General features: G+C 35.2%; 1 protein-coding gene across 7 annotated transcripts in view; it reads left to right on the top strand.

The window, feature by feature from the left end:
* The window catches only part of Ralyl (RALY RNA binding protein like), a 677304-nt gene that overhangs the window by 515145 nt on the left and 148314 nt on the right, over positions 1-13845 (top strand). For all 7 annotated transcript variants that reach the window (XM_076911218.1, XM_076911217.1, XM_076911216.1 and 4 more), the window contains one exon: positions 10247-10322. In XM_076911218.1, the coding sequence (XP_076767333.1) occupies positions 10247-10322 (76 nt within the window). The remainder of the gene's footprint in view (positions 1-10246; positions 10323-13845) is intronic.

Here is a 13845-nt window from a genome sequence, read left to right as displayed (position 1 = left end):
AACAGGAGTTACTTTCAAAATCTTTGAGACAATCACAGGCAATGTAATATCAATGGCAATGTCAATGACCTATGTTGTTTGAGGGAATCTCTTGCTTCCCACACTGAAGCAAGGATTCCCATGGCTTAGTATTTCAGTTTTTACTAGACAGTCTATGATTATTAGGGGGAATATTATTTTCTCTTCTTTTCAACCACTCTGCCATATAATCAATATAAACATAGTTCTCATGTATGCAAATCTCAAAAGTAAATTAATTGAGCTTTCAGAGCTTGTTTGGAATTTCTAGGAGGGGAACACAACTACTCATATAGCCTTAACCAAAGAACAGTTCCTCTGTATTCAGAGAACATCATCCTGTTTAACCGAACTCTCAGCTTCTGGAAGGATGTACATGGAAGCAGTGAAGAAGAAAAAAGACAGCCACCTAGCCTGCCAGATCGACCAAATCAGTGCTGGGGATAAATGAGGTGAAAGATGTCACAACCAATTTTTCCTCACATCTTCTAGAGGGCTGATATTCAAAATATATAAAGAACTCAAAAATTAGATACCAAAAAACCAAATAATCCAATTAAAAATGGGGCACAGATCTAAACAGAATTCTTGACAGAGGAATCTAATGGCTGAGAATCACTTAAAAAATGGTCAACATTCTTAGTCATTAGAGAAAATACAAATCAAAACAAATCCAAGATTTTATTTTATACCCTTCAGAATGGCTAAGATAAAAATACTCAAGCAACAGTCCATGCAGGTGAGGATGTGGAACAAGAGGAATAGTCCTCCATTGCTGGTGGGAGTGCAAATTTGCATAACCACTTTGGAAATCAATTTAGTGGTTTCTCAGAAAATTGGGAATAGTTCCAGCTAAAGACCCAGGTATACTACTACTCCTGGACATACATTCTACCCTGACACTGGGATACTTGTTCAACTATGTTCATAGCAGTCTTATTCATAATAGCCCCAAAGTGGGAACTATCCAGATGTCCCTCAACAGATGAGTGGTACATTTACAGAATATAACATTACTTAGGTATTAAAACAATGACATAGAGACAGGTGCAGGCAGATGGATAGAATTAGAAACGAGAATCCTGATTGAGGTAACCCAGACCCAGAAAAACAAACATAGTATGTAATCACTTAAAAGTGCCTATTAGACTTAAAGTAAAGGATAACCAAGGTATGATCTACAAACCCAAAGAAACAAAGTAACAAGGAGAGCCAAAGGGAGGATGCTTGAATTGCACTGAGAAGGGGAAATAGAATAGACATAGTGGGAATTGTATGAATGGAAGAAACTGAGTGAGGGAGAGTCTGGGGAGGGGAACAAGAAGGATAAATGTAGATAGACCAGACAGAATGAGAACTCAGAAAAAGAACTGGAATTGGTAGAGGAAGTGTCTCTGGGATGAGCTAGGAACCCAGGATAATGGAAACTTTCAGGAATCTATGAGGATAACCCTAGTTAAGACTCTTAGCAGTGGGAATTATGGAAACTGAAAAGGCCAACCACTATAACCAGGCAAGACTTCTAACGGAGGAATGGGGACACCAACCCAATCACAAAACCTTAGACCCATAATTTGTCCAAGACAGGGGTAAGGATTGAGCAGAAATTGAAGAAATGGCCAACCAGTGACTGGCCCAACTTGAGACCCATGCCGTGAGAGAGAGCCTAGTCCTGACAGCACTAATGATGCTCTGCTACACTTGCAGACAGGAGCTTAGCATAACTGTCATCTGAGAGGCTTCACCTAGCAACTGATAGAAACAGATGCAGAGACCCACAACCAAACACTAGGTGATGTTTGGGCAATCCTGCTGAAGAGGGGGAGAAAGGATTAAAGGAGTCAGAGGGGTCAAGGATACCACAAGAAAACCTTTAGAATCAATTAATCTGGGGTCATACGAGGTCACAGAGGCTGAACTTCTAAGGCGAAATCACGCATGGAACTGATGTAGGTCCTCTGCACATAAGGAACAGAAATGCAGCTTGGTTTTTATGTGGGACCCCTAAAAGCAGGAAGAGGGGATGCTGTTGACTCTGTTGCCTGCCTTTGGATCTGTTTCCCCTAATTGAGCTGCTTTTTCTAGTCTCAACAGGAAAAGATGTGTGTAGTTCTGCTGCAACTTGATATGGTAGGAGGCTACTGATGAGAGTTCTGTTTTCTTAAGAGGGAAGGATTGTAAGGGTGGTAGGTATGTAAACTAAGTGAACAAATTAATTAATGAAAAACAAGCTATAAACAAATTCTTAATGAAAACTTTAGAAAAAATAATAACTATCAAAAGGCTGGAAGTAAGTATTTTTTAATTATGTTTGTTTCACATTAATTTCTCATGGGAAAGAAATCAGTTTAAATCTGAATAGTAAAACACAAGGATTAGGCTTACCAGGTGATTAGTAAGAAGTTCAAGTTTCCACTTTTATTTGTCCTTGCAGACAGACCCCACAGGCACAGTCTATGCTCTGGTAACAAATGGTTGTCTGGCCAGCCAGTGATCTGCACATTAGCATTCTAATAACCAGAGGCCAATGTGCCATAGTGCTGTGTCAGAACTAATTTATGAAACTAGGTCCATAGGCTCATTAAAGTGGTCACAATTCAGTGGCTGCCCAGTAAAATTAGACTACAGTTTCATTGTCATAACTGTGAATATTTTAACATACTATTAAGGACATATTTCAAGTGTTAAAACTGGCTTTGATTCTAGAAATGGAAAAACAAGATTAGGATGCCATTTACTTTTGCAATATAAAATTGTTTTTTGGTTTCAGCTTTTGGCTTTAAATGCTTGAAATTTTAAAACACTGGCTAACTGTACCTAGCATTTGCAAGAACAGTGCATATTTTTCTATGAATAATGAGCACTTCTGTGCAGCTCAGCTTAAGAACCTTAAGGTCATAAACTTGCCTGGCTAGGAAGTGTCAGATAGCACTATGCAGAAGCCAGAGTACTTCTCACAGAGGTGCTGCCCATGTCTCCCTGCAGTCCCCCCTTCACCATACCCTCACCCATCCTAAGCACCAGACTCCTCAACTCAAAGGCTGCTTTCCACACAGGTACTGGGTTTTAGTGGTCTAGAAAGCATGACTTCCAAAACCTGGTAAAGAGAAATAAGATGCAGTAAGAAAATGGTAATTCAGTAAGTCTAGTGCAGTCCCTTTCAAGGCTAACCCTAAGATAGTCATTTATCTCTGCAGGGACATTGTGTGTCTCTTTCTGATGGTCGAATACTTTTAGCGTGGGGTGTGCTCAGTTATAAAGATGATTATAGCAAACAAAGCTAATGATATTGATATCTCAATATCTAAAATATCTCTCTATATAAAAGGCAAGTAATCATTCTTGCTCTATTACTTTTATAGTATTTCAGGATCAAAACTAATAATGACTGAAAAGAAAGGCTTTTTAATAGTACAAAGCTCATACTTGAGTACTATATAGTTATATCATTTTCTTGTCAAACATAACAGACTGTTTTCTTTATCTCCTGAGTTTTCATTTAACTGCATGGTAACGAGTCCTTAAATCTTCTAAACGTGAACAATAAAATACTCTGAATGACTACTCTTGGCAGTCTCTATGACATAGCTGAATTATTTAGGTATCTATTTAAACCTGGGAAAGAGGGGCAAATAACTCTCAGAATAAAGATTTTCTTTTTAAGTAACTCCCAAGAAAAACACTGTTGTTAATTTAGAAAACACCATCAGCAATTTCAATGTCCTTTTATATTAGGTATGTCTCCTACATCAAGGTTAAATATATAAAAAGTGGTAAGAGTAGTAGAAGTTGTCATTTTACTACAGCAGTCAAAATAACATGTATTGTAAAAGATTACCATTAACCTTTAAAATCAAGATGTTTCAAACTGAGTTCTTGGCAAATAAATAAGTCTAAATTTGTCAAGATATCTTACAAACCAGGAATGTGAGAGAGGTATGTAATACCAAATGTCAATAAGAATATTGTTCAAAATATTCTAGATCCTACATGTACATTAGAATATTTGAGTTAAACATGAGTGAATATGTTTCCTGTTTTTTCAGGGTTTTATCTATTAATAGGTAGGCAGTTATCCAGGAAAACATAAAATATAGCTCTTTTAACCTATTTTAAATTGACTAATTAATGTGGCAACATATATAATTGCATCATCAAAACATGATTCAAGCCTCAAAGCTCAAGCTGTCTTCTGCTTCTTCTTTCTCTATGGTTGTGAGGGATGGAGGGAATTGATATCAACAGGAGTGATGTGAACCCACACTGGCTTCATCAACACACACAGAAGTTTACCTGATTTTACTAGTACTTTTCATGAAAATGTGATTTCAGTAACTAGAAATCAGGCTATGCCACAGTAATTATTATTTATGTACTTATACTCAATAATTAAAATGATGAACTGGGAATTGGAGGATATACCAAAACAATTTGTTGATAATCATTTAACACACAGCCCATTCAGAAGGTACTTATAACAAATGCAGCCTAACACAAAATCACAAACTCGAACAAAAATTTCGTGTGGCTTTACTTTTTAAATAAAAGTGTATGTTAGACTCAAATGTGTGGCTCTAAAACACGAACTCTGATTATGACAGTGTCTCATTGTTAAGATGCCTGAAATGCTGGGAACCACTCTAAATATTAGAAGGAAGAAACTTCAACTCAGGAGCCTACAAATGAACTCTTATATTTTCTCTGTTTAGATATTTTAGTCCAAAGTCATTTTCTTAGCAGAGTGGATAGAAATTGAAGTTTAATTAGCCTTTCATTCACCCTGCCTATGTGTAAGTTGCACATTGCCAGGGCAAACAGGAAGTCTCTGCAACAATATTAAGATGCTATTTGCCCCTTTGTACGGCCCTTTCAAGACAATAGCTCTTGATACATAAGAATGTGAGCTTTGGTCTCTCACAAAGCTTGCTTGTTCTTATAAAATCATTTAATCTTTAACTATACAGATTATTTCAAGAGTGGAATGGATTGTTCATCCTCTACCAAGGCTTTTTCTTCATAATGATTAGCTGAGATGCTATTCTCTGTCTAATAAACTCAGACTTTGGGTGGAGGTCAATGGGGCACTGCAAACACATGTACACATTTGCATATTTAAGTATAAATTCATGTGTTCATAGGAAAATTTTGCATTTAAGTTCTAGTTTGAACTGAGAAGAAACTAAAGACTCATATATAATATTTTAATATTTAAAAATATTATTTTATAGTCTTATGGATATGGGTGCTTTGCAGGCATATTGTATTCATATTAAATGCCTACTTTAGGCCCATGAAAATCAGAAGAGGACATCAGATCCCTGAGGGCTGAAGTTACAGATGGTTATGAGCTTCCATGTGAGGTCTAGGAATCAAACCTGGGACCTCTGCAAAAATCACAACTACTCAGAGCCAACTGTCCAGTCCCTCTTGTCCACTTTTAATACCTTTGATGGGAAGCTAATATTCTGAAAATACAGATTTAACGGTCTGTCATGAAAGGCTTTCTCTAGTATTAACAAGTTGTCAACTATTTTTACAACCACTGATGGCATATTATTAAAAAAAATGAAGATGCTGACAGTATTTTTCATTGACAGCCTTGTCTCATATTTTTATTTATATATAAGGAAAATTTCACACTTTTATTTTGTAAGTCATAATATCCAAAGTACAAAGAAACAACAAATGTTATTATATTTTCACAGACAAGTAGCCTCTGCCATTGTCAAAATCTTCACTTATAATCTTTCCAGCTTTATATTTTTTCATATCAATATGAAAAAGTATAAACAGCCTCAGTACTCACTGTACTTAATTCTAGATCAAAAAAGAGTCACTGCTTATTTGATTAATTTTTGTCTAAGAAAGACAGACACACACACATGTATGTATGTATGTATGTATGTATGTATGAATGTATGTATATCACTCATGTAATCAAATCTGAAGTTTTAACTGGAGTGTTTACTGGTTTTCTCATTCTCAATAGTCCACCCCAAATATATTTTTCTCTCCAGTCATCTACTTGTACATCAGCTCCCTGTCTTTGTCAAATCTACTTGTTTATCAAACCCTGATAATTCTGAAGTGGGTGTGTAACGACATATATATTGACCCTGTTATCTTATCTTCTTTTTAATTATTTGTTATTTACTACCTACCATAAAATATATAAAATGATTGTTACTAAGAATAAACTGTGTTAGTCTATGTTTTATCTATGATTTAATCTCCAAGTTCTTCATGTCATTCCAAACATACCTTTTTAAAGGTAATCCTCAGTTGAATTAATTGTTTACCTTTAAATTCTGCTTGTTTATCTAATTGTATACAAGTTATTCCTACTTAGTCCTTCAATTTGCCTCTTAATTTAAATAAAACATTGATATTTTCAGTGACATGAATTTGTTCATTGCTGTGATTCTAAGGGTCATTACCAGAACCATGTTCTTGTTTGTAACTCTAGTTTTCTCCCAATTTCTCTTTATGTTTTGACATAGATTATGACTTTAGATATTTATCTTATCTGTAAGTGTATCTAATTGAACACAATTTCCCAAGTCATGTGTTACACATATGCAATAATTTCTTCAGGACCACAGTCCTCACACATGATTTAATTTTAAACATTATTCTTTATTTAATACTGGAAAAATATTTCCATAATATATGGACTAACTTATACTTATACCTACAGTATATTGCATTCCAGATGCATTACAATATTTAGATTGGTTTAACTTAGATTTCTTTTTACTGATGAAAATGAGAAATTTTCATTTGTGTATTGTCTTACTTACTGTTTTACTTCTGTGAACAAACACCATGACCAACGCAACTCTTAAAAGGACAACACTTAATTGGGGCTATTTTACAGTTCAGTGATTCAGTCCGTCATCATTAAGGCAGGAGCATTGCAGCATTCAGGCAGACATGGTGCAGGAAGAGCTGAACGTGCAAAATCTTCATCCAAATGCAGACAGAAAACTGGCTTGCAGGTAGCTAGAACAAGGGTCTTAAAGCCCACAACTACAGTGACACATTTCCTCCAACAAAGCTATACCTACTCCCACAAGGCCACACCTCCAAATAGTGCCACTCTCTGGGCCAACCATATTCAAACCACCACATTTACTTACCACATCTTCTGTAAAGTGGAGTTACTAGTTGTTTTTTGCCCGGGGGGCTACCCCCTGGTTGGGGTGAAGGGGGAAGAGAATGCAGGTGTTTCTTCTTTCTTCTCCTCCTCCATCCAGTTCTTCTTGAGGCAGCCCCTATGCTACTGTAGCTGATCTGCAGTCATCGATCATGTGGCCAGAAACTGGCACTTGCATCCCAGCCCTAAGACCAGCAAGGGGTTAAGTAAATAGCCTTGTGCTATCCTAAAAACTTCTTCTGAGGGTAAGAGATTGCAAGCTAGGGTGATTAACACCTGCAGCCTAATGGCAGAGGATTAGGCAATGTGGCCTTTGTTCTATCTCAGCAGGAACTGCTGGGCTCTAACTTACATCTGCTAATCTGAGGTCACAAGAAGAAAAGACACTTTAAAAAGTTGCTATAGATTTACTTAAGTGTAAAAGGTATCCTATGAAGCTATCTGAAGGGAAAGGTGAAAAGTCCTGAGTGCGGAAGAAGAAAAGATTTTAACAAAGTAAAAATTCTAAGGGAGAAAAATTCTAGGCAGGAGGAAAAGGAAAGGAAAAGATGAAGGGCTCCTGACTGACTGACTGACTGACTGACTGACTGACTCACTCACTCACTCACTCACTCACTCACTCACACACACACACACACTGACTAACTAACTCACTATTCTAACTCACTTTATTCTAACTCTATTCTAACTCTATTCTAACTCTATTCTAACTATCTCCTTTGTCTTTGTCTTAAGTATTTATACACCATTCAGAGTACATGATCACGTTACAAAGTTCATCACAAGTTTATACCAAAATTCAAATCATAAATTGAAATAAAAGTTTACAACACATTATGTTTACATGAATATCTATTAGGAGTAATTATCTAACTAGACATTCATCACCTGTCTAGCTCCACAGGTTCACAGAAAGTTTGAAACTATAACTTAAGAAATTAGTGAAGTTTTGTATAGATAAACCCAGGCAACATTTTCTCTTCTGTCCTGGTACCTATAATAAATTGTGGATTCCCTCTAGTAACCTAGGTTAATTGTTTTATGACCTCTTGGATTGTGCTCTAAGCAGGAGAAGGTCTAGGGGCAATTAACTGATAACACTGGGAGACTGGCAGAGTTCTCTTTGCAGTTTCGACTATGCCTGAGGGACTTAATAGCAGTCCCAATATAAAAGAGCTTAGTAATCATTGATATAATTTTAGGAATTCTTATAGGATCATCATTAAGACTTAAGAAGTCATCTATTTGCCTATATAGTGTCACTACAAGTCAGTATATCTTCGTGGATTTGCAGAGATCTGCTACAAAGGGGTGTGCTATTGCCTAGTGATAGTTGCATATGTCTAATAATAATAATAATGGGAAAAGCATATTAATAGCAGGAATCTTTCCTAAAATCACGTCCACCACAGCCTTGCTAATGGGGCACACTCGTCACAGATTATATAATAATCTGAGGCAAGCATTTCAGGATGATCATCTGCTCATTATTAGCTTCTCCCATTATGGCTCCTGACAGTTTTTGTATTGGCTAAGTTTGTTTTTGTTGTTTTAACTCAGTTTTCTTGTGATGAAAAGACATAGTCATATATTGACACAAATTCTTTGTCAGGGACTTTTTTTTCTGTCTTTATGTGACTTTCCATGAGAAGAAATTCTAACTTAATGTGATAGAATTTATAAATGTTATATTTTAAGGTCAATGATTTTTATGTCTGGTTTAAGATCATAATTTTATATTCTGAGCTAACAAATACATTCTCATTTCTAAACCACTTAAATTTTACATATCTTACCTTTCATATTTTAAAAATAGTTTTATCACAGTAAAAATCATAGTAGGGATTCAATTTTATAATCGGTCTTTTAAGTAGGAAACTGTTGCAATACTATTCATTGAAATATTTATTAGAGTAATGCAATATAGGGAATGCTGGAGGCTGATATAGGTAGGGTACCATGAATTTGAAGACAACCCGAGCTACAGAAAACTGTCTCTAAATCCCAAATTCCTAATTTCTTAAAATTTTAACATTTCTTTTAAGCTCACAGTTGGCCACTGTGTGTATGTGTAGACTGTCATGTCCTCAGGAATCCTATAAATCTCAGACTCTTGATCTTATTTCCAGTTTATGAAGCCAGGATATGACTGTCCAAAATATACATTCATTAAAGTTTCATGTTATTATTTTGTTTTCTCAATAAATTTTGTAAGCATTATGATATTATAATGTTAGAAATTAATAACTTCTTTTTAGGAACAAAGCTGTATCCCATATGAATGTTTATGATTGCTGAGAAGTCTCTAAGAACCTAAAAATCAGATTGTTTCTCATTATCTTTGTTTTCATACATCTTGATTCTTCTTTCATTTTTTTACACTTTTTCCACAATAATCATATTCTACCATGTATATATGTAATTCATTCTTCATGTCTATATTTTCCTAATAGGATATAAAATCCAGAAGCACAAAAATCTAACCTTTTTGTATGTATGAAAATTCTCACAAGGTACCTCATATAAAGGACTTTCCATATATTTTAAAGTAACTAGTATACAAGATGTGTGTAAGAAAGAATGAAGAAAATTCTTAGCTACCACACAAACATGAACATGAGTTTGAATCCATAGAACCTACATAAAGGGACTTGGGGAGGTAGACATAATTCCAGCATGAATGAGGCAGAGGTGGAGACACAGTTAATGAAATTTGTGTTCAGTGAGATACTCTTACAGGTAATAAGATTAGCCAAAGAGCCTTGCCTAACTGAGGAGCTTCATGTTCAGTATGAGACCCTGCCTCAAAATATAAAGGTGAAATCAAGGGAAAACACAAGATGTACATCCAGAGTTTCTTTGTATGTTCACACATGTATTCCTGTATGTGTGCTCATGTGCAGACTAACACATACAAGCACCACATACAAAACATCACATTAGATGCATAATATAAATTAATTGATAAATAAAATTTTAAAAGGTTTTAAATAAGTAAATAAAATCCAAGATATAATGTTTACAAATTGTTTATCAATAGCCACTTTAAATAATGCTATTTTATATTTTCAGATATCAACATGGCAGGGGAACCCAAACCATACAGACCAAAGCCTGGAAGTAAGAGGCCCCTGTCTGCACTTTACAGGTAAGTAAGAAATACCATCTCATTACATATATGAAAAATTTTCCACTTTATGAAACAATATGTTACATAAGCAATTAACTAATTAAAAACAATCTTTACTCATATTCCAGTAGTCAAACACACACACATGCACACACATACACACACACTTAAAAATTTGAAGGCATGACAGATGCTTAATATTCTTATATATACACCTGCCAACCATATTCTCCTGTTGCAACAAAAATATTTTAGAGAAACAACTTAAAAGAAGACATATTTTATTTCATCCCATGCTTTGAATATTTTAGTACACCATTGGCTGTGCTGTTTCTGGGTGAATCATGAGAGAGTTTGCTTTTGAGAAAGGTCAGAGAAGAACAAAGCTGCCTACTTGGTGACATACAGGAAACAGGTGACAACAAAGGCATCGAAGTACAGCTTCAGTAACTTACTTCCTCTACTCAGACATGCATGCTAATGGGCCACTTGGCATGAACTCAGTAGATTAATGCATTTATGATGTCCATATTCTCATAACCCAACCCCATCTCAAAAGTACCACTAGCTAGGAACAAAGGCTTAAACACATGAGCTTATCCAACTGCAACAGTAATCATTCCATTAGACGGGACACATTGTTCAATACATGTTCTAGAGAACATGAGTTCTGTTGCCAGGACCATGAATGATCTTCACTGCTGACCATCTCCCACATGCCAAGTACTGTGGTATCTTCATGCCACTTGGTATGCTTTGATTTCAGTCCTCTATGATACATCAAGAACTTGAGGTTACATTTCTTAGTAATTTTTATCAGGTTGAGTATCATACCAGTAGTCAATCAACCTTATATCAGCAGACATCATATATCATCTTTACTCTGCTTATAAATTAATTCAGCCTATTTTGTTATACTGCCTATGATCTTCTTGTACATATGATCTCATACATATGACAAATATAGTTCCTATTGAGACAATCCAATTCCTTTAGTGTCTGTCTTGGGGATTTTATTGGTAGAGACACCCTGACCACAGCAACTCTTATTAAGAAAAATATTTAATTGAGGCTAGCTTACAGATTCTGAGGTTTAGTTCATTATCATCATATGGAAAGCATGCTGGCACACAGACAGACATGGTTCTGGGAAGGAGCTGTGAGTTCTACATCTGGATCAGCAGGCAGTAGGAAGAGAGAGAAACACTTGTCCTGGCTAGACATTTGAAACTTTAAAGCCCTCCCTCAGTGAGACACTTCCTTCAGCAAGATCACACCTACTACAAGGGTGTACCTCCTAATCCTTTCAAATATTGCAACTCCCTCTGAGCCTGTAGGAGCCATTTTCATTCAAACCACCACAGTGTCCAATGTTGATAGTTACAATTTTTATTCTATTTTATCTGTTTTTATATCAGTTTATCAGTGGCTATACCTATTTTCAATGTAGATACAATTTTGACCTGAATTTCTTTGTGTGCATGTTTATTAAGTGTAAAATGTGATTGATCTAGAAAAGAAGACAGAAGCAACTTCTTAGAACATTCAAGGTTTATTGTTTCCTTGACTGTTTGATTGGTTGTTGTTTTTTTAACAACTACTTTTGGAAAACAAAACAAAGAGAAAATCCATTGTACAGAGAAGCCATATGCCCCACTCCATGAGTTTTTGCACTTTTATTTTGTAACTTTAAGTGCTGACTTTGCATCTGTCTCTGTAAAATTCACTTTAGTTAGATTTAGCAAGTTGTTCCAGACTATTGAGATCTTTATCATCTGATTTATTGTTACTCTCCCAAATATGTTTCATCATTCAGTCAGATCTACAGCAAAAGAGGTAAGAGAAGTATTGAGCAAGCTTTCCTCTTTTACTGATATCATTTGGTTAGCAGGAACTTAAGCAATATGTGATCAGATGGACTGTGTTCTGATAAGGAATAGTAAAAAGAGTGCTTATGAAAAAGCCCATGTTGATCTTGTCTTTATTCTCTGAACAAATAGCAGACATCCAGTTGCCTTTCCCAAACTTAACGATTATAAGCAGATCTCTTGTAAGGTCCTATTTACATTGATGTTCCCTAGTGTATACAGTACATAGCCATCAGAGAGTTCAAGTTATTATGAAAAAATATGAAATGTATTGATCTTCTTATTTTTGAATGCCTCAATGTACTCAATCTGAAAATAAGTACAAAATGTATTCAACCTAAATAAAATATTGTATACAAAACAGACAGCAAGAAGAATAAATCCTGATAATTGACCATAAAATACTTTTCAGTGACAGGAATATGCAGGGATTAAATTATCACCCCACCCCCAATGGCTCATTTTGCACCTTGTTTGAGGCAAAGCTAAGCAACACCAAATAATTTTATGGTTAGTTTCATTATGATTGCATGCAAATTTAGTTGATGCTAATACAGAATCTTTAAAGTCATGTACTCAATTATTAACGAAGCAAGCTGGCAAGGTTTTTCTTCTTTCTTCCCTCATCAAGGTTACTTGTGTCTGTATAACGCTGTTAATTTTTATATTTTCTCTGTTCTGGGATTGTTTGTTTTGATTTTCTTATGAAGATGAAAGCTCATGACAAAACACTAACGTCTTTCTGTATTTTTATACTACCACATTAAATTGAATTATAAATGCAAAAGAAGTGGAAACATGTTTTGTTTAAATATGCTGTACTGTATATAGATACATCAGTGGGGAAATATTCATTTGTCTTATTTTTATCTGTTAAAGAAAATTAAAGTTGAGGTAGATGCAAATTGACAGAAACAAAGAATACAAAAAGGAATGACTGTGCAGCTGAGAAAGAACAGCCCTTTTTATATATTTTTCATTCTTACATAAATGTAATATTACTTTACTTTTATAGGAAAAATGATTCTGCAGTCATTATTCACCTATTTACCACACAAATCTATCAGGCTAAGATTATATGCCTTGCTGTATAAATAAAATATCTAAGTTTTGAAAAGAACTCTTTTCAATGCAAGGTACCCAGATTAGTAACTGAGGTGCTGTTCAGCTTCTATGTCTGTTAACCTTGTCACAGCTTTTAACATTCATTTAACTGCTAGCACCTTGATGAAAGTATATTATACAAATGAGTGCTTTCTGAGTCACCAACACCAATAATCAAACATGTCTCTACCTGTGGATACCATGCCACCAGGTGAAAGAACAAAGACTGCATACCAGATACATCATAAGAGCAATAAAGTTGGCATCTACTTGAGCAATAGTAAGATCTAAGCTTCAAGTTATCTAACAAACTGGTTTCCACCTTTCCTTCCCACCTTTCTTTGTAATTCCACTCTGACAATGCACTCAAGGACTTTCACATGCTGTACCAATTAGCTATATCACTTTCACTGTTTTATTTTATTTTATTTTATTTTAGAGACAACTAACTGTAAATTGATATCCAAGCTGGCCTTGAACTCACATCACAACACACACTGCAGGCATTGAATTTTTGATTCTCCTGCCTCAGTCTTCCAACTAGCTGGAATAACACACTTGAATCTAAA

This window comes from Arvicanthis niloticus, chromosome 13 (genome assembly GCF_011762505.2).
Source record: "Arvicanthis niloticus isolate mArvNil1 chromosome 13, mArvNil1.pat.X, whole genome shotgun sequence".
Classification (NCBI taxonomy): domain Eukaryota; kingdom Metazoa; phylum Chordata; class Mammalia; order Rodentia; family Muridae; genus Arvicanthis; species Arvicanthis niloticus.
Note: the sequence above shows the minus strand (reverse complement) of the source record. Positions and strands in the feature narration are given on the sequence as shown.